The sequence below is a fragment of the Salvelinus alpinus genome, chromosome 13 (assembly GCF_045679555.1).
Source record: "Salvelinus alpinus chromosome 13, SLU_Salpinus.1, whole genome shotgun sequence".
Taxonomy (NCBI): domain Eukaryota; kingdom Metazoa; phylum Chordata; class Actinopteri; order Salmoniformes; family Salmonidae; genus Salvelinus; species Salvelinus alpinus.
In genome coordinates this window covers 7715595-7738732 of record NC_092098.1, presented here as the reverse complement: position 1 = coordinate 7738732, position 23138 = coordinate 7715595, and the positions used below count along the sequence as shown (strand labels likewise).

At 44.5% G+C, this 23138-nt stretch overlaps 1 protein-coding gene across 11 annotated transcripts in view; it reads right to left on the bottom strand.

Moving 5' to 3' along the window:
* Positions 1–11857: 11857 nt before the first annotated feature.
* dacha (dachshund a) overlaps positions 11858–23138 on the bottom strand; it is a 127264-nt gene continuing 115983 nt past the window's right edge. For 4 of the 11 annotated variants that reach the window (XM_071339971.1, XM_071339976.1, XM_071339975.1 and 1 more), the window contains exons 8-12: positions 22052–22199; positions 21712–21869; positions 19194–19340; positions 18188–18253; positions 11858–13263 (exon numbers count right to left, since the gene is read on the bottom strand). In XM_071339971.1, the coding sequence (XP_071196072.1) occupies positions 13226–13263; positions 18188–18253; positions 19194–19340; positions 21712–21869; positions 22052–22199 (557 nt within the window). In that variant the 3' untranslated portion in view covers positions 11858–13225. Of the gene's footprint in view, positions 13264–18187; positions 18254–19193; positions 19341–21711; positions 21870–22050; positions 22200–23138 lie in introns of all 11 variants that reach the window. The other 7 variants (XM_071339981.1, XM_071339974.1, XM_071339978.1 and 4 more) reach the window with 4 other exon arrangements.

The window sequence follows — 23138 nt, the reverse complement described above, 5'->3', positions numbered from 1 at the left end:
AATCAAATGTATTTATATAGCCCTTCTTACATCAGCTGATATATCAAAGTGCTGTACAGAAACCCAGCCTAAAACCCCAAACAGCAAGCAATGCAGGTGTAGAAGCATGGTGGCTAGGAAAAACTCCCTAGAAAGGCCAAAACCTAGGAAGAAACCTAGAGAGGAACCAGGCTATGAGGGGTGGCCAGTCCTCTTCTGGCTGTGCCAGGTGGAGATTATAACAGAACATGGCCAAGATGTTCAAATGTTCATAAATGACCAGCATGGTCAAATAATAGTAATCACAGTGAACAGGTCACTGTTCCATAGCCGCAGGCAGAACAGTTGAAACTGGAGCAGCAGCACGGCCAGGTGGACTGGGGACAACAAGGAGTCATCATGCCAGTCATCATGCCTTACTTCTGAGAGACTTGTTTGTACTCCTGGCATGCCCTTTTAAATCCACTTCCTTCTTCTGTTATCTAGAAGAAGGAAGTCATCTGAATAAACTAAGGACAATATTTTGTCATGGGTTTGGCACCGTGCTAAAAATGGAAGGAGACAGGCACTTATTGGAGGCACAGCGTCTGCTCCTCGTTTTGTCATCAAACGCTTGTTTTGGAAAGCCCCACCCCATCCACTCCCATACTCCAGTCAAACGGATGGTGTGGACGTAGTCAAAGCAGAAACTGAGCATCCAAGAACAATAGCCTGGAATATGTACACCTCCTCAAATGGCCCTGAAGATAACATGTCATTGCATAGGGTGCCCTGCAATGTTTTCTTTAGCACCGGTCACAAAGATGACGGCTGAGTTGTAATATCGTCCAAGAATCAGAAATAGAGATGGATGTGCCATTCAACCATCATCATCCTTCCATACTCATGGCCCATATGAGAAAGTTGAGAGGATGATGCGGATATTAGTAGCAGTGCCTTTACCTTGGACAGAACACAAACTGTCCCCTGCTACTTTGCTGCTGGTTCTCTCAAGGGACAGCTGTCACATGTCGTTCTCTCAGACATCACGTTGTTTACTGAAGATTTTCCCCCCCCTTCAAATAGCCTTCTCTCCAAATATATTTTTATATATTTGGAATGGCTGCACATGAAATCATCTTGTGTGCCTCCGGAGAGGAAGTGTTCTTGGGCCAAATCAGTGCGCGCAGCATCGTCCTCCTCCCCCGTCTCTGTAACGTGTATTTTTATACATCTCGTGAGAAAGCTGCTTGAGAGCTCTTAATGCATTTTCCATGATTAGTCTGAGGGCAGGAAAGTCTTTGGAAACAGTCCTGCGTTGGAGTCGATTGGGAAGGTGGAGTGGAGTTCATGGAAATGTAATGGTGGGCTAATGCGTTGTCTGTGTCATTAACAAGCCAAACACATGGCTCCAGAACTATTATCAAGGAACCATATTGTTTCTTATCATTTTGTTGTTTCGTAAAACCCCAAATGTGGATGAACTGGGGTGAGAAAGTAAGAGAAAGCATCACCTTCCGGTCTGATAGACCTTACGGCAGATCAACAGTGCAAAGCAGAGTATGGGAAATGATTTGGGACCATCTTTGTCCGTTTCTAAAGTCCCTTGGCGTTAAACAAGTAATATTTGAACTGTACAGCTCGTCACAGGCATTAGTTCGGGGACCTGGAGGGGTCCTCAGCCAAGTTGTGGTGGGGGCGACGGCCGGGCGGGGCAGACGCTGTCCACCGCTCCTCAGGGACAGATGGCAGATAGGCGTTAATGCGCTGCTGAAACACTGCCTGACAGCCCTGGCATATGCCACCCGCTAATTATGGGGGTTCCCACCCCCACATGCTGTTTACTCATCACTCATTGACTTCTGTATGTTCTGTGGACATGCCATCGCATGTTTTCATCTCCGAGATCACAGGACAGAGCAATGAGATCAGAACCTTGCTCACACCCCTGCCCTCCTTTCATTTGACTCTGAGGGAACGGAGGAAGAGGGAGAGAGAGAGAGGTTGTGGTTAGGTGGTCCACATTGGGTTGTCTCCTCTGTATTGTACTCATTGTAGTTGATGGCTGCTCTCTCTTGGTCCTGCAAACTGAGTCTCAATGAGCGATGAGTAAGGAGGAGGCGAGGGAGAGTTCCAATAGCAGGGATGATGAGCGGACATGGGCCTCTGTGGCCATTCTAGTTGGGGCCTGTTCCACTGGGCAAGCAGCCTCCTCAGGAGCTGATCAATAATAGATGAAGTCTGCCAGACACACAGCATCAGCAGATGGGGGGGAAAGCACAATGCTGGGTTGTTGGGGAGACATATGTGCCGACGCCAACCCCCATTCCACATCCAGAGTGAGACCCACCGTCAAGCTGCTTCCCCATGTAGCTCCCTCACTAAGTAGGGACAGACTGCAATTCCACCACTGATCAAATAGGAGCCAATGTATTCCAATGCATGATCCAAGTAGTCCTATTTCATCACCATCCCTCAATAACTTCAAGCGAAGACTGGGGGTCAGCCTGATGAACCAAACTACTCAGTAATCTCCTCCATATGGACTAACTCTCACACACGCATTTAAACCAAACAATTTTTTTTTTTTGTGATTACTGATCAATTCATGTATACATTTATAATTAGTAGGTTTTGTTATCTGTTTTAACAAACGTTTTTTTATTTGTGCACTTATTTATTGTATATTGTTTTTTTGTGGTGTGGTTTTCATATAAGCCCTTCGGCTTCCAACCACACCTGCACACTTTTTAAAATGTTTATATATATTTTATTTTCTTCGGTGCAATAAATTTAACTTAAACAAAAACGGTGTTTTAATTGATCTTGCACAGCCTCCATAAAGGTATGGACACTAATCAGTAGTGATACAGTAATAATTGAAGGCTGCGATGTGGATAGGTGATGAGTTTATTACATGACATGAAGAGGAAGGCAACACTGCAAGGCTATGTGGGCTTTGCTTGTGAACGTTTCAGCTATCTCCTTATTGTCCGCTGTTTAATCTCTCGAACCAACCAGTTCGTCTCCACAGTGAATGCAAACCAACACCATCCATCAATTGTCAGGACTGAATCAGTTCTGGAAAAACGTGTGGACTGGGCAGGATTAGTGTCCTCTTTGGCACCATATTTCGAATGATGCTACGTCTCATGTTCCATAGTTGATTGGGATTTCGTCTGATGATGCGATCATGCAAATCAGTTTCGATTTGTAATATATCTTTGGGTTTTCGTGCATGCCGGAGGGCGAAAGTCACTGTCTCCCGCTGAACTGACTGACAGACAGACTGACAGAAAGACAGACAGCTCTCTCCTCGTAATGATCATACTTCCTGCCAAAAAAGCCTCGCCTGGAAGAAAAAGTTGCAGGATGTCTGGAAAGACGTTTAGATAAAGCAGGAAAGGTCCACAGAGACAAAAGATAGACAAAATGTGGTGAACCGGTTAACATCATTTTCAATACACACACTTACAGTAGCTATGTACCTGAACCGTATAGCATGGTGGTCAATGTTGAATCCTCATCAGTTACCCACTCTGAGGTATACAATATGCTGATGATATCAAGAAAACAAGTGTAGTCCATAACCAAGGCGTTTAGGTGTGACAGCAAAATAGTTGGCCATCTGAAGAAGAGTCCCTCACTGGCTAAATCTCAAGGGTCTAGCACTCCCTCTCTCCCAGTAAAAACACTCCAGGCAGGATATCCAGCCAGGGCTTAGAGGAGCGAACAGAGCGGAGAGAGGAAAGCCCTCTCTTCTCCAGAGCTGCTGACCAGAGCGTTATCGCCTGCAGACATCTCCGCCGGGCCAGCAGGCTTGTTCAAACCATTCCCATCTACTGAGTGGCAGAGCAGGAATAAACACGTGTTAATATGGTGGGAAGGCTGGTTGGAGAGTGTTGGTGCTGTTTGGTTTTGTGGTGATGATGTCATTTATCACAGGGTGACAGGCGCATACAACGCACTGGGAACCAGGGGCCGTTCCAGCCCGCTGTCCCGTCATATCAGCTCTTTGTGAGAATGTATAACAGAGAAGTGCAGGCCAAGTCGTTCTTCACGCTCCCAGATCGCTCCAGTGTACAGAGACCTACACACACGTACACACACCTGCACACACACACACACTATAGAAAAACAAATAAAATGTGCAACATAAACTTGCGAAGAGAAATATTTTACTTGGACACTTCACACACGCACGCACGTAGGCACGTGCGCGCACACACACACTGACTAAAACAAGAGGGCAACATCATACATACTGTAGATGTACTGTCATAGGCCCATGTCTGGAGTGTAATCTCTTTTTTTTGCAAGCAAAGGTAAAAAAAAAACGAGAAAGGTCAAACTCTTCTCCCCTGTCCCTTTTCCAACTCGGTGTGTAAAGGTGTGTGTGCGTGTGTGTTCTCTGGGAAATAGTAGGTCTACAGTGTGTGATTCATGCTTCTGAGAGCAGCGAGATGCGACTTGACATTTTCCTGCTGTGGTGTAGCCCAATTCTGGCTCCATGCTTCATTACATGGCGTTCCCCATACGAGGGCCGACCCAGTAAAAATAGCCTGGACTGGTTCAAGTGAGAGAAAAAAAAAGTGAACATTAGCACACTTCAGGTGCCCTTTGCCATTCTCGACCTCACCTCTCATAACTGAAACTTAAATTCAGTCATTCTCAACACACAACATGTACAGGCAAAGACACACACAGAGGAATGACCTAAACACGTCATTATTTTACAAATCCCCATCCGGCCATTTTGACAGTCTCTAATGTGGAAGAGACATTTCTATCAACAGCGTTATTATAATGCAGTCACCCTCCCGTTTGTAGTTGAGATCTAATCTGTAAATCATTAACGTGGGGATGTTTGTCTGCTCCAAATGGATAAACAAACTACAGTAAACAGTTCCTCCATTACCTCATCTACTCACTTCTTGGGGGGGGGGGGTAACTAGAGGGGAAACATTTCTAGACTGCTTTCTCTTCAAAACCCACACACCTATTATTCACTATTCCGTCTAGTAATGAAATTTACTGGCTGTTTTTTAATGGTGCCTGAAGGTAATCATTAGTTCCAAAGACACCCTGTAGACAGGCCCTTCAGTGGGCTGCTTTTCAAAGCTTTATCTGCTTGTGTTTATTTAAAGTTAAATGGCCTCAATTTAGTGCTAAATTTTTTTCAATGGCATGACAAAAACAACGGGTGGTTTGGTATTGTTTTACCTTTATGTCTATAGTTTGTGTGTGTGTGTGTGTGTGTGTGTGTGTGTGTGTGTGTGTGTGTGTGTGTGTGTGTGTGTGTGTGTGTGTGTGTGTGTGTGTGTGTGTGTGTGTGTGTGTGTGTGTGTGTGTGTGTGTGTGTGTGTGTGTGTGTGTGTGTGTGTGTGTGTACATGTCCGTTGGTTTGTGTGTGTGAGCAGAAAATATAAGGAACACATGACATTGTGGGTGTGGGAAAATAATCCGCCCCAATCCGCCCGCTGCAAATATCGCACCACAAACCAGCCACAGACACTTGTGCTGAATTGTTGTACAGTCTCTGAATGGTGAAGTCTCATGGGACTTATTTCTCCCCAGCAATGACTGAAGACCATCTGATCTCTCCTCCGTCCCCCAGGCCCACACCAGACCAGCAGGGAGACAGCTGAGACAGCTGTGGTGTGGCGCTGGCTGGTTGGAGGATATAACATGTGCCAATGCATCCAATTAAACCATTTCCCTTTGCCAAAGTCCATCTCTCTCATTCCACTATGAACCATTATCTCATGGTGGAGACTGGGTAGGCATGGCACCAACGGGAGGAGAATTAGTGAGGCAAAACATGTTCTTGATCATTATTTACGCATGCTTTATCTTGTTTTGAGGACGGATTGACAAGTTATATAATTACATTGAGATTTCAATGCTGCCTCTGCCGTAATTCCAATCTAATTTCAGAACTTGTCAATAAGGCTGGGATTTTTGTCAACAATAAAGTAGATATGACCCACTGGGTACAAACTGGTTGAGTTAACGTTGTTTCAATGTACACTGAACAAAAATATAAACACAACATGTAAAGTGTTTCATGAGCTGAAATAAGAGATCCCTGAAATTTTCCATATGCACCAAAAGCTTATTTCTCTCAAAGTTTGTGCACAAATTTGTTTACATCCCAGTTAGTGAGCATTTGTACTTTGCTAAGATAATCCATCTACCTGACATGTGTCGCATATCAAGAAGCTGATTAAACAGCATGATCGTTACACAGATGCACCTTGTGTTGGGGACCACAAAAGGCCACTCTAAAATGTGCAGTTTCGTCACACAACACAATGCCATAGATGTCTCAAGTTTTAAGGGATTGTGTAATTGGCATGCTGACTGCAGGAATGTCCACCAGAGCTGTTGCCAGATAATTTTATGTTGCTTTCTCTACCAAAAGCTACCTCCAACGTTGTTTTAGAGAATTTGGCAGTTTGTCCAATCAGCCTCACTATCGCAGACCACGTGTAACCACACCAGCCCAGGACCTCCACATCTGGCCACTTCACCTGCGGGTTCGGCTGAGACCAGCCACCCGGACAGCTGAAGAAACTGTGGGTTTACACAACCAAAGAATTTCGGTCAGAAATCGTCTCAGGGAAGCTCATCTGCGTGCTCATCGTCCTCACCAGGGTCTTGACCTGACTGCAGTTTGGCTTCGTAACTGAGTTCAGTGGGCAAATGCTCACCTTCGATGGCCACTGGCATGCTGGAGAAGTGTGCCCTTCACGGATGAATCCCGGTTTCAGCTGTACCGGGCAGATGGCAGACAGCGTGTATGGCGTCGTGTGGGCGAGCGTTTTGCTGATGTCAACGTTGTGAACAGAGTGTCCCATGGTGGCGGTGGGGTTATGGTATGGGCAGGCATAAGCTACGGACAACGAACACAATTGCATTTTATCTATGGCAATTTGAATGCACAGAGATACAGTGACGAGATCCTGAGGCCCATTGTCGTGCCATTCATCCCGCAATCATCTCATGTTTCAGCATGATAGTGCACGGCCCCATGTCTCAAGGGTCTGTACACAATTCCTGGAAGCTGAACATGTCCCAGTTCTTCCAAGGCCTGCATACTCACCAAACGTGCCACCCATTGAACATGTTTGGGATGCTCTGGATTGTGGTATACGACAGCGTGTTCCAGTTCCCACCAATATCCAGAAACTTTGCACAGTTATTGAAGAGAAGTGGGAAAACATTCCACAGGCCACGATCAACAGTCTGATTCAACTCTATGTGAAGGAGATATGTTTGCATGAAGCAAATGGTGGTCACACCAGATACTGACTGGTTTTCTGATCCACGCCCTACCTTGTTTTTAAGGTATCTGTGACCAACAGAGAAATCTGTATTCCTAGTCATGTGAAATCCATAGATTAGGGCCTCATTAATTTATTTCAATTGACTGATTTCCTTATATGAACTGTAACTCAGTAAAAATATTTGAAATTGTTGCATGTTGCATTTATATTTTTCTTCAGTGTAATTTGTCAAGGTATTGTGACGTGGAAGCTATGCAGAAAATACATTTGATTTGCAAGAAGTCATCAACTGTTGTTTTGGGGGTGACATTTCAACCACAGGTTTATGTCGTCATGGTAACCCATTTTCAACATACACAAACCTCGTATAAAATATGTTGAATTTGTACCTTTTGAAACAACATCCGATCTTCAACGTTATATCCACTATCATAAAAAATATATAGGCTGGGTAGCATCTCCTACTGGAGAGTTAATCTATTCTGTCTATTCATCCATTTGGTCTCTCCTCCAAGGTTTTAACCATGCCCAGCTTAGATATTTGTCACTGACTTCTACCAATATGCTATTGTGACAATGATTATTGTGAGATCTCTTAATACCTAAATAGATTCACTGTTGCTATCGAAGTCATTCCAAAGGGTAGGTTTAAGAGAGCAAATTAAATGTAACCATACTTAATAAGTCCTATATGATCAATGATACTATTTGGCCTACAGTTGAAGTCGGAAGTTTACATACACTTAGGTTGGAGTCATTAAAACTCATTTTTCAACCAATCCACAAATTTCTTGTTAACAAACTATAGTTTTGGCAAGTCAGTTACTTTCCGCATGACACAAGTAATTTCTCCAAAAATTGTTTACAGACAGATTATTTCACTTATAATTCACTGTATCACAATTCTAGTGGGTCAGAAGTTTACATACATTTAGTTGACTGTGCCTTTAAACAGTTTGGAAAATTCCAGAAAATGATGTCATGGCTTCATTAGAAGCTTCTTCATTAGAAGCTTCTGATAGGCTAATTGACATAATTTGAGTCAATTGGAGGTGTACCTGTGGATGTATTTCAAGGCCTACCTTCAAACTCAGTGCTTCTTTGCTTGACCTCATGGGAAAATCAAAAGAAATCAGCCAAGACCTCCACAAATTGTAGACCTCCACAAGTCTGGTTCATCCTTGGGAGCAATTTCCAAACGCCTGAAGGTACCACATTCATCTGTACAAACAATAGTACGCAAGTTTAAACACCATGGGACCACGCAGCCGTCATACCGCTAAGGAAGGAGACGCGTTCTGTCTCCTAGAGATTAACGTACTTTGGTGCGAAAAGTGCAAATCAATCCCAGAACAACAGCAAAGGCCCTTGTGAAGATGCTGGAGGAAACAGGTACAAAAGTATCTATATCCACAGTAAAACAAGTCCTATATTGACATAACCTGAAAGGCCGCTCAGCAAGGAAGAAGCCACTGCTCCAAAACCTCCATAAAAAAGCCAGACTACGGTTTGCAACTGCACATGGGGACAAAGATCGTACTTTTTGGAGAAATGTCCTTTGGTCTGATGAAACAGACCAGCTTTCGGGTGAAAGCCTGTGCTTTAGTACATATTACATATTAGAACTGTTTGGTCATAATGACCATCGTTATATTTGGAGGGAAAAGGGGGATGCTTGCAAGCCGAAGAACACCATCCCAACTGTGAAGCACGGGGGTGGCAGCATCATGTTGTAGGGATGCTTTGCTGCAGGAGGGACTGGTGCACTTCACAAAATAGATGGCATCATGAGGAGGAAAATTATGTGGATAAATTGAAGCAACATCTCAAGACATCAGTCAGGAAGTTAAAGCTTGGTCGCGAATGGGTCTTCCAAATGGACAATGACCTCAAGCATACTTCCAAAGTTGTGGCAAAATGGCTTAAGGACAACAAAGTCAATGTATTGGTGTGGCCATCACAAACTCCTGACCACAATCCTATAGAAAATTTGTGGCAGAACTGAAAAAGTGTGTGCGAGCAAGGAGGCCTACAAATCTGACTCAGTTACACCAGCTCTGTCAGGAGGAATGGGCCAAAATTCACCCACCTTCTTTTGTGGGAAGCTTGTGGAAGGCTACCCGAAACATTTGACCCAAGTTAAACAATTTAAAGGCAATGCTACTAAACACTAAATGAGTGTATGTAAACCTCTGACCCACTGGGAATGTGATGAAAGAAATAAAAGCTGAAATAAATCATTCTCTCTGCTATTATTCTGACATTTCACATTCTTCAAATAAAGTGGTGATCCAAACTGATCTAAGACAGGGAATTTTTACTAGGATTAAATGTCAGGAATTGTGAAAAACTGAGTTTAAATGTATTTGGCTAACGTGTATGTAAACTTCCGACTTCAACTGTATATGTAGTATTTGTGAAGTCATCAACAATTCAAAGCAGGGTTCAACTTAAAATAGACAATACATATAGGGCTATAGGGTTTCAAGCTTTAGTTACGTCTCCATCTCAACCAAAAAATCCAAGTTATAGAATTAATCAAATCAAACTTCACTTAAACCCGTATCACTGAAGATACACGTTCAGATTTGAGGGGCGTTTCCGATTGAGCCGACATATACAGAGTTCACCGTGAATGTAGTCTCCGCAACTGTGGGAACATTGCCTTTAACTGTCAATCGCGCTATAAAGTGGATTTTCTGCGCTACGGATTGAATAGAGCCCTAAGTCAGTGGCACAAAATATATATATTCTTCAAATGTTGATATTTGGTTGAATTGACAACCAAACACAATTCAACATCACTTTTGCAATACAGTGCATAGCCTAATAGCATCTCGATAAGTTAACAGTTTATATGTTGGATTCACGTCTCTAACTAAACCAACAACAGGACTAAGCCAGTGTCTCAGGTGAAACTATCCAAGCATTAGATCTTCTTCAAATGTGGATATTTGGTTGCGTTATCAACCAAAGATAATTAAATATGACTTTTGTAATACAGTTAAGGATATCTTACAAACTTATGTTACACATTTTAAAGTTGAATAAATACTGTAAACACTTCCATGGCCACATTTTGAGTGTACTGTAACTATGTATGTCTTCTTATGTAATCACAGAAAGTGTTGATGTTCAAGATAGCATGCAAAGGTCTGTGGAGCTCTTCACAATTGGCAGAATCATGAACAGCATTGATCACTTGCACTTTTGTACTTTTAATGTAATCTCAACCACAATCCAGGCCATTTGGTTCGGCTATTAGATGAAGCAAACCGATAACACATTAAGCTGTTGTATAAAATGCAGAATATCTGACATTGTGTTCCCGTTTGAACTTTGTTGTGCTTTTAAACGGTTTTAAAGCGCAGTAATAACACATTGGGAATTCCAAAAACCTCTGGCTGTCTTTTTGAGTGTGTAAATAAAGGTTGAAATCTCATTGATCAAAATCTCAAACAAAAAATATTACCCAAATGTCCATGTTGAAATGACTGGGTGTACCAAGTGGGGAGTGCTTGTCAATTCCCATATTGTCAGTCGCCGCTGCTGACAACTTTGGCGCATACACCGTGTATCTCAGCTAATTTCAATGCATTTGATTATTGATTTCTCCTGTATTGATTTGAAGCTGTCAGGTGGGAACAGACTTTGTATTTCTCCCAGCTTGTGTTTCCGTCACAGCATCATCACCATCTCTTCACACGCGGGCCGGTGACCCCGAGGAAGACATCTGAGAGATGGGGAACATGTGAAAACAGCTTTGGTTTACTTGTCAATACTGGAGTAGAGCGCTAACCCGAGGAGAGCCTTGTGCAGGTAGAAACCAGGCTGTGTTCCAACACCGTGTATTGATGACAGGCAATCGTTCAGGGCTACAGTGGCAAGATCTGTCCAAACAATTCCTCTGCAGAGAGGTTAAGTGACATCGATCCAGGATTCCGCTCATATTTCATCCCAGAGACCAATATTCTTAATTGACATGGATCTGCTGTTATGGATTACGCTCGAAGAAAAAGAGTGAGCGTGGAAGAAAAAAATACATGCACCTGCCCCACAAGTCAAGGTCACAACTCCTTGTTTGATTCCCCTCTCCTTGTTAGTGTTAATCAAATCCTATGTTTTATAATGAAAATAATGCAAATTTTCCATTTTAATTCCACTGATCAAATAGCCCTCTACAGCAATTGTCTTTTCATTAAAGAAATCACTGATCATTAATTAAGCATTTTGACTACTTTACATAAAGCTTTAAGTGAGGAAGGGCAATCAGAAGCAGATCAAACGACCTGTCTCTAATTGAAGTGCAAAGCACCCCCTCTTCCCTCCTCCTCGTCCTTCCAGTAAGGCTCTCTGACGGAAAGTCGAGAGGACTCCTCCAGGGCTCCTTCGCTCCTCACACCATGGGACTATAGCTGGCCGCTCTCCATCGCTCTCTCTTTGCTTCGTCCTCCCAAAAGGTTCTCACTCAACGAGCTAGAAGAAATACGCTTTAGTGCGGCACTCACTCACACAGGGAGAATCGTTTCTTTGGAGGTGTGCGTGTTGTTGCTACCGCAGACAGACCCCAGCAAGCAGTGAAACAGAGGACACAGAAAACTTCAACCAAACACCTCTGAATCTAGAACTTTATTACTAAAAAACAAACAGAAAAACAAAAAACAAATCTACCACGATGTCCAGAAGTATGTTTTATTGTTTTTGTGTTATGTGCAAGGCTGTGATGTGATACTATTATCATTAAAACAAGGTCAACAATTTTAGATAGCTGCCTGGTTGTGATCATGGTAATAATGAAATTCCCAAAATTCTTTAAAAATATATTTAAATTGGCAGCTTTTTTAAACCAGCAAGTGTAACTTTTTACCAGTGTCGTATCTACATGCATGCTTGCATCGGATGTGCATTGGGGTATTTCATTTTACTTTCCTTTTTTTCTTTCTCACTAAAAATGTATCCACTTCATTACGACGTCAGAATAGCAAACGCTAAAGCATTTTTTTTTTTACATGTCTAAAAACGAAGGGGGGATAAACAGAACAGGGGTTACTGTAATACTGTATTTATAACAGCAATAGAACCTTTGAACTGAACACAGCAACAGAGAAACCTTTACAGGAGGAAGGGCTCTATAGGATAGAACTCAATATCTCTTTCTTTGTATCCAGACTGAGCTTTGAGTAAAACACACTTAAAATAAACACTGGAACAATGCAGTTCAGGGAGCGGACACATTTCTAAGTCAACAGACAGTAGTGACATTTTTCAACAATACCCCCCCCCCACTCCCCCATCCACCCCGGACAAAAAGAGGGGAAAAGCGTAGAAATTCAGAAACCATTTGAGTCCCTTTAACTTGATGATGAACAGGGGATAGAAGAAGAGAAGCACATTTTTGTCTTGAATTTGACATTTCATATCCTCCTTCAGACTTTTGAGCTTTAGGAAGATATGATCCTATATATGCGCTGCAAGACTTGTGCTATTGGGGCATCGGAGGAATCAACAACTAATAACGAGAATAATAATAATAGCGAGAATAATTAATAACAATAATAATAACGAGAGGAAAATCGGCTTGGAGAGAAATAGGATAGAGAAGGAGGATAGGCTTCTGTATGTGCTTCACAGGGAGTAGAGAGAAATCCAAGACAGTTTTATTTTCAATGGTCCTTACTTTTTTCTCTCAAAGAGGGTAGAACAAAAGTAGTCAAAACAAGTAAAATAGAGGGATTTTTTTTACAAGTAGCTGAAGTGGGATGATGGGGCAGCAATAAGCAGCACTCCAGTGTTGCCTCTCACCCCACCACACCCTCTCTGCAGTCCTGTACATGAGTTTCAGGGGATGGTTTTGGGGATCCATTCCTCCCTCCAGTCATCCCTCTTCTCCACTCGTCCTCTCTCAGCCAAGGGCTCTGTCTCTGGGGAAGCCTGCAGCGACAGCCCTGGGCCAGGTCTAGAGAAGCTGGAGGTCTCTCTCAGTACATTATTGGAGGCTTGGTGTAGGGTCTGTTCTCTATTACGGAAACAAAGAAACATCAGTTAATCAAGTGCTCCATCCACCCATCTTTACTCAGTGTCATACCGCCGTTTTATCGCTAATCTCAAGCTATGCTACACCTTTTGCCATGAGGCGGAGAGAAAATGTTGCTGTTTTAAAGCTAATATCGTGCAATTCTACACATTTTGACATAACCCAAAACACAACCAAAACAATCTGCAAATGCAACCAACAAGTTTGTATAGTCACAAGCTTGATGTAGTCAATAACTAAACTTTTGACTACTTTAATACACTATAAACTGGGGGGGTAGATACAGTACATAAAGTGCTTTCATTTCTAAACAGTAAAACGGATATGTATGAAAACACACTCAAATAAAAGCTGACATTCTGTAGTGTTATCTCATATGAAACATTTCATATCAAATCCAAAATGCTGGAGTATAAACCCAAATGTACAACTTTTAACTTCACTGTTCAAATAAATACAGAGGGGAGTGTAAATAAAGATTTTTCTCGAGGAAAGTTGTTTACTCTCCAGAGTGTGTATATATTTCAAATCATGTGAAACTGAGTTTGTGATTTCTCAACTTTTCCACATGCACGAGAACAAAAGTTCAAGAGCGACCAATGGATTTAGTATCTCCTTTAATCAAATGTGCATCAGGAATAATATGGGTGATTAATCATTTAGTGTTAGTTGTCAACAGGAGGGGACAGCTGAAAGAAAAACAGCTGGATAACAAAGTGACTGGAGTCAGCAGCTGCATGTTAATCTCTACATGGTAGTAAGCCACCGTCAGCTCCTCTCACTGGAGACAGAGAGAGAGAGACAGAATGGGCAAACATTGTGCTGTGCTAAGGAGAGTGGTTCTGCATGTTTGAAATGGATTCTGGAAAAATAGAAAATATGACGGAACATCATCAAGACGGGGGGGGGAAGCACCGTTCGGTGGTGTTGGAGGACGAGGCCCAGAAAGAGCGAAAAGGATGGTGATGTGCTGTCTGTACTGTCAAGACGAGAAGAGAAGAGAAACCCTTCCTGGTTCTCTAATTATATTCCAATGTCAATATGTACGGTCAAGATGTGACATTCGTTCTATCTGCTATGTTTAACCCTTCCCGGGGCAGTGTGAATAGAATAGATGTGTGGTTTGTGTATGTTGCAACACCTCTGGGAGCCCTCCTCGGCAGCTCAATCCATATTTAACACGGCTCTGGCCCTCTGGCCCCATTCTTTTCTGCATAGACTGCAAACTGGCTAATTACAACAGATCTGGGACTGCCATAAAGCTTCACCTGGATAGTTCCTGCTTGCTCTTTTTTCATTGGGTTGCCAATTAGTGAGCTGCAAACTTTGGAAATGAACGGTACCTAAGGGTCTCATTTGCTGTATGTACAGCACGTGTTTGGAACTAAAGCAGGTTATGAGATTTCAAGTTATTTGGGGGTAGATTATTCATGTGGCTGAAGATGCTGAGCCGTTTGTTTAAGGAACAAGTGGTTGTGATAGGAGCCAGAGTGAAGCCAGGAGTGTGTTGGTGTAATAACACCTTGAGTGTTGAGGTCCTCATCTATCCTTTCTGGGTCCTTGCCTTTGATTACTTTCTCCTGCCCCCTCCCTCCTCACCCCCCTCTCTCTTACTCTCCCCCTCTTCTCTTAATCGGCTTGCAAAATGATGTCACCTCCTTTTGTATTCAGCAGTTTCTGTTACCTCCACTCATCTTGATTAATAAAACAGACGCAGGTCGGCGTAATAGGCCGTAACACACAGAGGAACCTGAGAAAGTGTAAAAAGCTTTTAGGCCCAGAAGTGGGATCTCAGCAAGGACAATCAAACCTAATGAAATCAGTTGTCAGTGCTAAGCTTGCAAAACTGTGAAGTCCAACTTGGGAGTGAAGCGAGGTGTAATTAGATTTCTCCCAGTGTAATGGATAAATGCGGTGGGCTGTGGGGGTGGAGGGGCCGGACAACACACTCCTGACTGGAGCTCGTAAGCCCCTGTGGGAGAGAGTCAGTCAGCTCCCTGTCCCCAAACAGCCAGGAGCTCCAGGAGAGGCCCCATGCGCCCAGCCACAGCATCCCCACAGACAGACACCTCTGCTGGGCATGGCGGTAGTGGGGCGATGGACAGCCTGGTGGACTGGGACTGGACGAACACACCACATCAGCATGGGATTCCAAGCTGGCACAGTTAAAACAGAGCTTATTTTAATAGCACTGTAACTCAGATTGATTGCTACATAGTGAACGCAATCATTGATAGGTAGGAGGGGGATAAGATCTAACGATGCTTTCATAATGGTAGCTCAGATCTAATCAGCCAGTCGTGATGAGGCTTGAATGCAATATTACTGAGATAATTATCCTTTAAAACTTTGGCCAAAGGAAAGACCTTCAACGCAAACAGAAGAAGCATAGGAATAGGGTAGATGTGCCCGACCCGTTTTAAGCAGTAACACAGGAATTCATGGTTTTTGGGAAAAGGTCCTCAAATGTAATTGAAAACTCCTGTTGCTGTGGACGGTGCCCGACCGCTCCAGAGCATGACCGAAGGTAGGGAATGATTATAGTGTGACAGTGTCACCCACGCCTCTCTCTCTCTTCCTGTGCCCTGCGGAGGGCAGTGGAGCGCGAGGGAAGGTGCTCCGTCTGTCCCTCACATGGCCGTCGGCAGTTCTCCCTGCTGCCCTAAAGGTCAGGAACGCCATGACCCCATAATCCCCTTCTCCACACTGTCATTAGTAACGGACAAATACGTGGATTTACAAGGCTGAATGTCAGATAATGATGTGTTTTGCGATAGGAAAACACTACAGTAAGTGGGATTAGCAATGACATCCTAAAGTGCTTGCTACACATAGCCAGCCTTGAAACATGTCTGCGAGCCAGTACGTCTGCGTCCTTGACGTTATGGTTAGGACTTGAGGTTTTAGCTCTGAGAGGGGTTCCATACTTCGGTAATCCTGACCAAGACCGCAGATTTAAACTCACCTACAGACGACCCCCTCACACTGATAATGAACCCTGTCCTTAGAAAAGCAAACCCCCCCCCCCGAGCGGAGTAGCCTATTGATACGAGGAGAGGAGGGCCTTAACATTCCGCTGCGTGGCGATGCTGTCAGAAGCAAGAAAAATGGAGAGCCCTTTATTTGCAGACTGTGAAATTGGCTCTGAGAAAAACAATCTCCACCTTCTCATCTCCACTGAAACACTTTGCAGCACACTCACCGGATGTTCCGTAAACATATGTATTTATTCACCTATCGCAGCCCACATTTCAATAAGACGTACGGCAGAGTGTCTTTAATTCGCCTTCAGACATGTTGATAATAGGTTCCATTTATCAAACGGAACTTCAGCTGCGTTTTAGGGGGATCGGATGGGAGGGCGGAGGTGGAGAGGCAGGGGGTTCTACAAACAAAACTCGGAGAGAATGGAAGCGTGAAACGCATATGCAACAACATCAGTTTGTAATCTTATTCCGAGGGGTGGGAGTCTTCAAAGAGGCCCAGGCGGAGAGCGGAGTGCTGACGGAGAGAGAGAGAGAGAGGGAGAGTCTCTCTGGTTTGTGTTTGCTGTTGTGTCACAAGGTACTGTGAAGAGGCACTAAGGCCCACGTGTGGAGCATGTGGAGGCCACAACGTCCCCCAACCTCATCAATCCCCTAACGTTGACCTCCACATGTGAGCGTACTTTCCGACATTAACAAGTTCATCTGAACGGTACTTTGTGGCGCACATATTGTGGTTTTATGACTATATTAGGAAATAGAGAGCTATACCAAGCCCCTGTTCCTTCATCATGCTACCTCGCCCCCTAGCTCTGGTTATATCCATGTATGAATATCATGTATCTGGGGTTCTAACGTGATGCTCCCAGAGGAGTGCACCGCCAACTGCACCGAGTCACCTTTTACTTGTAAAAATGTCCATTCTTTAACTGCCAGCTTTTCTATGAGTGCTGAAAATCGCTCGTTTTTTTTTTACATGATATGTGACGTCGGTCAAATTGCGCCCCGCAATCCACTGTTTTAAAATGGAGTATGAAGTAGGAGATGTCAAACGTGCACTACCACTCGGTCACTTTATAAATATGCATTCTTTAATGCTTACCTGTGCTTGTCCTGATTGCGTCCCCTGCCAAAAAACCCAAAAATTGTTCGTGAAATTACAGGCTGCTCCTTCTCCATTCACAAACAACGTTGCGTAAAATGCTACTTTTATAATTTTTTTAAACGAAGGATATCAGCACCCAAAGGAAAGCTCTCAGTTACACAGGACAAACATAGGTACAAGGTAAGCATTAACGAATGGACATTTTTACAAGTGTCGACTGATAGTGACTTGATGTAGTTGGCAGTACACACTTCTGGGAGCATCACAACTTAACTCCTTAGATGACATTATACACTGAGTGTACAAAACATTAGGAACACCTTCCTAACATTGAGTGGCACCCCCCTTTTCCCCTCAGAACAGCCTCAATTCGTCGGGGCACGGACTCTACAAGGTGTCGAAAGTGTTCCACATGGATACTGGCCCATGTTGACTCAAATGCTTCCCTCAGTTGTGTCAAATTGTCTGGATGTCCTTTGGGTGGTTGACCATCCTTAATACACAGGAAACTATTCAGTGTGAAAGACCCAGCAGCGTTGCAGTTCTTGACACACTCAAACCGGTGCGCCGGGTACTTACTACCATAACCTGTTCAAAGGCACTTAAATATTGTGTCTTGCCCATTCACCATCTGAACGCCACACATACACAATCCATGTCTCAAAAAAAATCTGTATTTATTTAACCTGCCTCCTCCCCTTCATCTACACTGACCGAAGTGGATTTAACAAATGACATCAGCAAGGGGTCATAGCCCCCCCCCCCCAGATCCCAGAGACTGAGAGGGAGCTTGAACCAGGGGCGTGCTAATGCTTACCCTGTACAGCCGAGTTCTCCTGTTGGCTGCCGTTACGCTCCGGCTCAACCTCTGGTATCACTGCCTCTGAAATGGAACACAACCGTCAGTTAGGACTGCTACATCTCACCTATCTAGCCTACATCTCACCTATCTAGCCTACATCTCACCTATCTAGCCTACATCTCACCTATCTAGCCTACATCTCACCTATCTAGCCTACATCTCACCTATCTAGCCTACATCTCACCTATCTAGCCTACATCTCACCTATCTAGACAGTCTCCGGTGTAAGAACGTATACCAGGTGGAGGAGAAATTCTATCCAAGAGACAAATTATGTTTTAAGTGGGGTGGGGTGGGGGCTATCTGAGATCGTACGGAAACGGGGATTAGATTCAGATAGGTTTTCTGCAAATAGCACGAGAAGTAGCCTGATTGTTCACACAATAATGTATTAGCCCCGACAACGTCAGATGAAAGAAAACCCAATGCATTTCTTCTAATAAATGCATGTTTAATCAGCCTTGGAAATAATTGCTCTGCCCTCTGAAATGTTTGCAGATGTGTGCTGTGTTCTTGATTCCGTCCCCCCCCCCCCCCCCCCCCTCCCCTTCACTGCTCCTGGTACGATATTCAGAAATAAACAACTGAAAATGAGGAGCTATCAAAACAATTTGCCGTTTTAAGCGTTTGCATTTACAGCGTTTATGATAAGTATCTGTATCCATTTCCTCCCAGGGCAACAATGCTAATACGCTGGAAGTGATAAGCGCTAGGACCGCTGCGCTGAATGAAAATATCTGCGTTGCTTTACAGAGAAGAATGAGGAAGACAAGTACTGGATTTTTTTAAAAGAGATGGGGGGGGGGGGGGGTGGAAAGGGCAGGGGGAAAGAACTTAAGAACGGGATGAGAAAGAGTGAAAAAATATGATAAAACTAGATGGGAGGAGAGTTAAAGAGGAGGAGGAGGAGGAGAGGGAAGTATGGAGGAGAGGAGCAGGAGAGGCGAGTATTGAGGCCTACCGTTGAGACTCATGCAGAGGTTCTCTGGGGAGGTGGCCGTTTTTAGGGCCTGCTCCACCTGCTCACGACGCTTGGACTCAAACTCCAGAGCCTCCTGCAGTTTCCTCTTAGCCTTCTTCTCCTTCTTCAGGCGCTTCTGGATGGTGGCTGTACAGGGACAGAGGGACGGAGAGGGGGAAGATAGCCAGTGAGTTGACAGGCTCACCTCGACTGAGTCAAACTGGGAAAAAAACGTTGCATCGGTGAATCCTTAGTGCTACCTCCCAGTACTACAACAGCTAGCCTGGCTGCGCCAGCCTAGCTTAGCCAAGCCCAGAGCTGGCCGCTAGGCTGTCTCCAGTTGGCAGCTCTTGGGGGTGCCGATTCTCCCCAAATTAACAGCCAAATAAAAAGCGTGTTCCCAGTAAAGAGGAACTAACGGCACCATGCAGAAGCACCAGCTCTGCCCTGTCTAGCTCAGAGCTGCTAACACCTCTAATTACACACAGCTGATTGGACAAATCATCACTTTACTGCCTCTCTATTAAAATACACATTTGAATAACAGGCAATGAAATAACAGCCATGGTTAATAGATAATCAGTGTCTGTACATATTGTTGGAGTTGTTACCGAGACGACTAATTGCCTTAATTTCTTGGCCGGGGTTGAAGATGCACAACTCAAATCTAAATCAGACACGGATGTGTGCCAAGTCCAGTATAGACGCAAGCACATATTCCTTTGACTGGATTTTGATTTACTGTATGTATATATTCATGTATTCATTCCCACTGCCAGGTCTCTTTCTCTCACTCAATTCAATGGGGCTTTATTGGCATGGGAAACGTGTTTACATTTGCCAAAGCATGTGAGAAAGAAAAAAAAACAATAGGCAAAAGTGAGAAGACACGAAACAACATTTACGACAGACTACCAGACAATGAACCGTAAACAAAGGTTTAAAAACGATAAAGACATTTCAAGTGTTATATTATCAGCTATGCACAGTGTTTTAGCAATGTGCAAATACTTGTGGTACGAATAGTAGCGGAGGATAAATAAACAGATACGTTTTATGTTTGTGTTCCACTGGTCGCCCTTTTCTCATGGCAACGGGCAACAAATCTTTCCGGCTGTGACGGCACACTGCGGTATTTCGCCTGACAGATATGGGAGTCTATCAATGTTTGATTTGTTTTCAAATTCTTCGTGGGTCTGTGTGATCTGGGGTAAATATGTGTCTCTAATGTGGCCATACATTTGGCAGGAGGTTAGGAAGTGCAGCTCAGTTTCCACCTCGTTTTGTGGGCAGTGTGAACATAGCCTGTCTTCTCTCGAGAGCCAGGTCCGCCTATGGTGGCCTCCCTCAATAGCAAGGCTATGCTCACTGAGTCTGTACATAGTTAAGGATTTTCTTAATTTTTGGTTCAGTCACAGTGGTCAGAAATTATTCCACTGTGTACTCTCTGTTTAGGGCCAGAGAGCATTCCAATTTGCTATGTTTTTTTGGTTGACTCTTTCCAGTCTGTCAAATACTGTAGTTCTCTTTAATCTTTCTCAAAATTTGGTTGGGTCTAATGGTGTTGCTGTCCTGTGGTTCTGTTTGTGTTTGTGAACAAAGCCCCAGAACCACCATGCTGAAGCTACTCTTCACTAGGTTCATCTCTCTGTAGGTGAGGGCTTTGTGGTGGAATGTGTGGGCATGGCTTCCTTTGAGGTGGTTGTAGAATTGAACAGCTCTTTTCTGGATGTTGATGACTAGTATAGTGATAACTAGCGGGTGAAGTCCTCCTTCTGCTCTGCGGGCATTGATTGGGGTTTTGCGTTGTACACAAAGTATATTTTTTCTGAATTTTGCAATTGAGTGGGTCCCATTCTGTGAATTCTTGGTTGGTGAGTGGACCCCAGACCTCACAACCATAAGGGGCAATGGGTTCTATAACTGATGGAAGTATTTTTAGTCAGATCTTAATTGGTATGTTGAGTTTTATGTTCCTTTTGATGGCGTAGAAGGCCCTTCTTGCCTTGTCTCTTAGTTCATTCACAGCTTTGTGGAATTTACCTGTGGTGTTGGTGTTTAGGCCGAGGTAGGTATCATTATTTGTGTCCTCTAGGGCAACGGTGTCTGGATGGAATTAGCATTTTTTAAATCTGGGCTTCTGGACCTTTTTTGGAACACCTGACAGCAACTGTGCAGAAGATCTAGGTGCTGCCCCTCCTTGGTTTGGTGACATAAGCACCAGATCATCTGCAAACGGTAGACATTTGATTTCCGAGTCCAGAAGGGTGAGGCCGGGTGCTGAAGACTGTTCTAGTGTCCTCGCCAATTCATTGATATGTATTCATTGCTATACGGTATATATTCTCTCTCTCTCTCTCTCTCTCTCTCTCTCTCTCTCTCTCTCTCTCTCTCTCTCTCTCTCTCTCTCTCTCTCTCTCTCTCTCTCTCTCTCTCTCTCTCTCTCTCTCTCTCTCTCTCTCTCTCTCTCTCTCTCTCTCTCTCTCTCTCTCTCTCTCTCTCTCTCTCTCTCTCTTACCTCGGCTGTGCAGTTCGGAGGTGAGCTGTCTCTCCAGGCTCTCTCTCATCTCTCTCTCCCTGTAGAGTTCCATCTTGAGCTCCTTCCTCTCCTGCTGGACTTGTTTCTCCTGCACACGGGCATTGTCCACCGCTACCTTCAGCAGGCCCTGCGCCGCCCGAGGGGACAGAGAAAGAAGCGCAGCACTTTAACCTTCAACTCCACCGCTAACCACCAGAGCACCATAACACACACGCGCGCGCACACACACAAACACACACACACGCACAGAACACCACACAGCAGCACCTACTCCCACCAGTGCCACTATATTCCATGACATAAAGAGTGCGTCTCTACCTGGATGTTGGTGAGCAGAGTCTCCACGGAGTTGAGTCCGTCGGCGAAGAGGAAGGGGGCAGGGAAGCCTGGAGGCAGGGTCTGTCCTCCCAGGGGCATCTTCTCAAAGCCGGGCTTCATCATGGGCAGGGCCAGCTGCGCCTCATCTGCTTAACACGACACACAATAGACCTGGGCTTACAACCAGCTTCATCACACGTCACGGGGCTGTTCAAACAAAACGGATGCACAAACACACATTCCCTCGCATTCACAGGACCATATGAACCGTTTAATAAAGCTAAACGCATTGCTGATGGGAGACAGTGGAAGCAGCAGAGAGGGAAGCAGCGTGGTGTGTGAGGAGGACGCCTGGATGTCCTGGACAGCCTCTCTCTGAAGAGTGGTTCATCTATAAGGAGCAGAGCGCAAACCCCAGATCAGAGCAGAGTATCACCGCGGAGACAGCTACCGAACAGCAAAGAGCATCATATTTTACCTTCCCACAGCCCTCTCTATCCTCCCACCCTCTCCTTCCATCCATCCCTCCCTCCCCCACCCACAGAGGGAACGACAGGCCCGGGGTCCAGGGGAAAATAGATAGAAGCCTGAGAGTGGCTCGAGCCATGATTCACCCGGATAATCTGGCTCGGCGAGATGACACCAGCCATCCCGGCTTCCCGGGGCAAGACAAATAGGACAGCCAGGGTGGGAATTGTGATGACAGTGTATCACGGGTCACATCGATTTCCCGCTGCGCTCCCAGGCTGGCCAGATAACCCTGCACTCCATTCTGCCCATTGTTCATATTCCACCTGTCCCACAAGCAATAAATTTCCCCCTGTACTGGAAAGGGCATTAAAGTAAAGAGAGGGAGAGGGAACGAGAGAGGTGGAGAGAGAGAGAGGTGGGAAAAAAGAGAAGAAGAACCCCCCCCCCGCCCCACCCCCAACGGTTTGACAGTCTGTGATTAAGTTTTTCGTACCGACTGAAAGTGGTTCGCAGATCAAGGTCACACAGATATAGTGTGAAGCAGAGAGGATTGTGTGTGTGTGCGTGTGTGTGTGTGTGTGTGTGTTAAGAGAGACAGAGATAGAGAGTGATAGGGA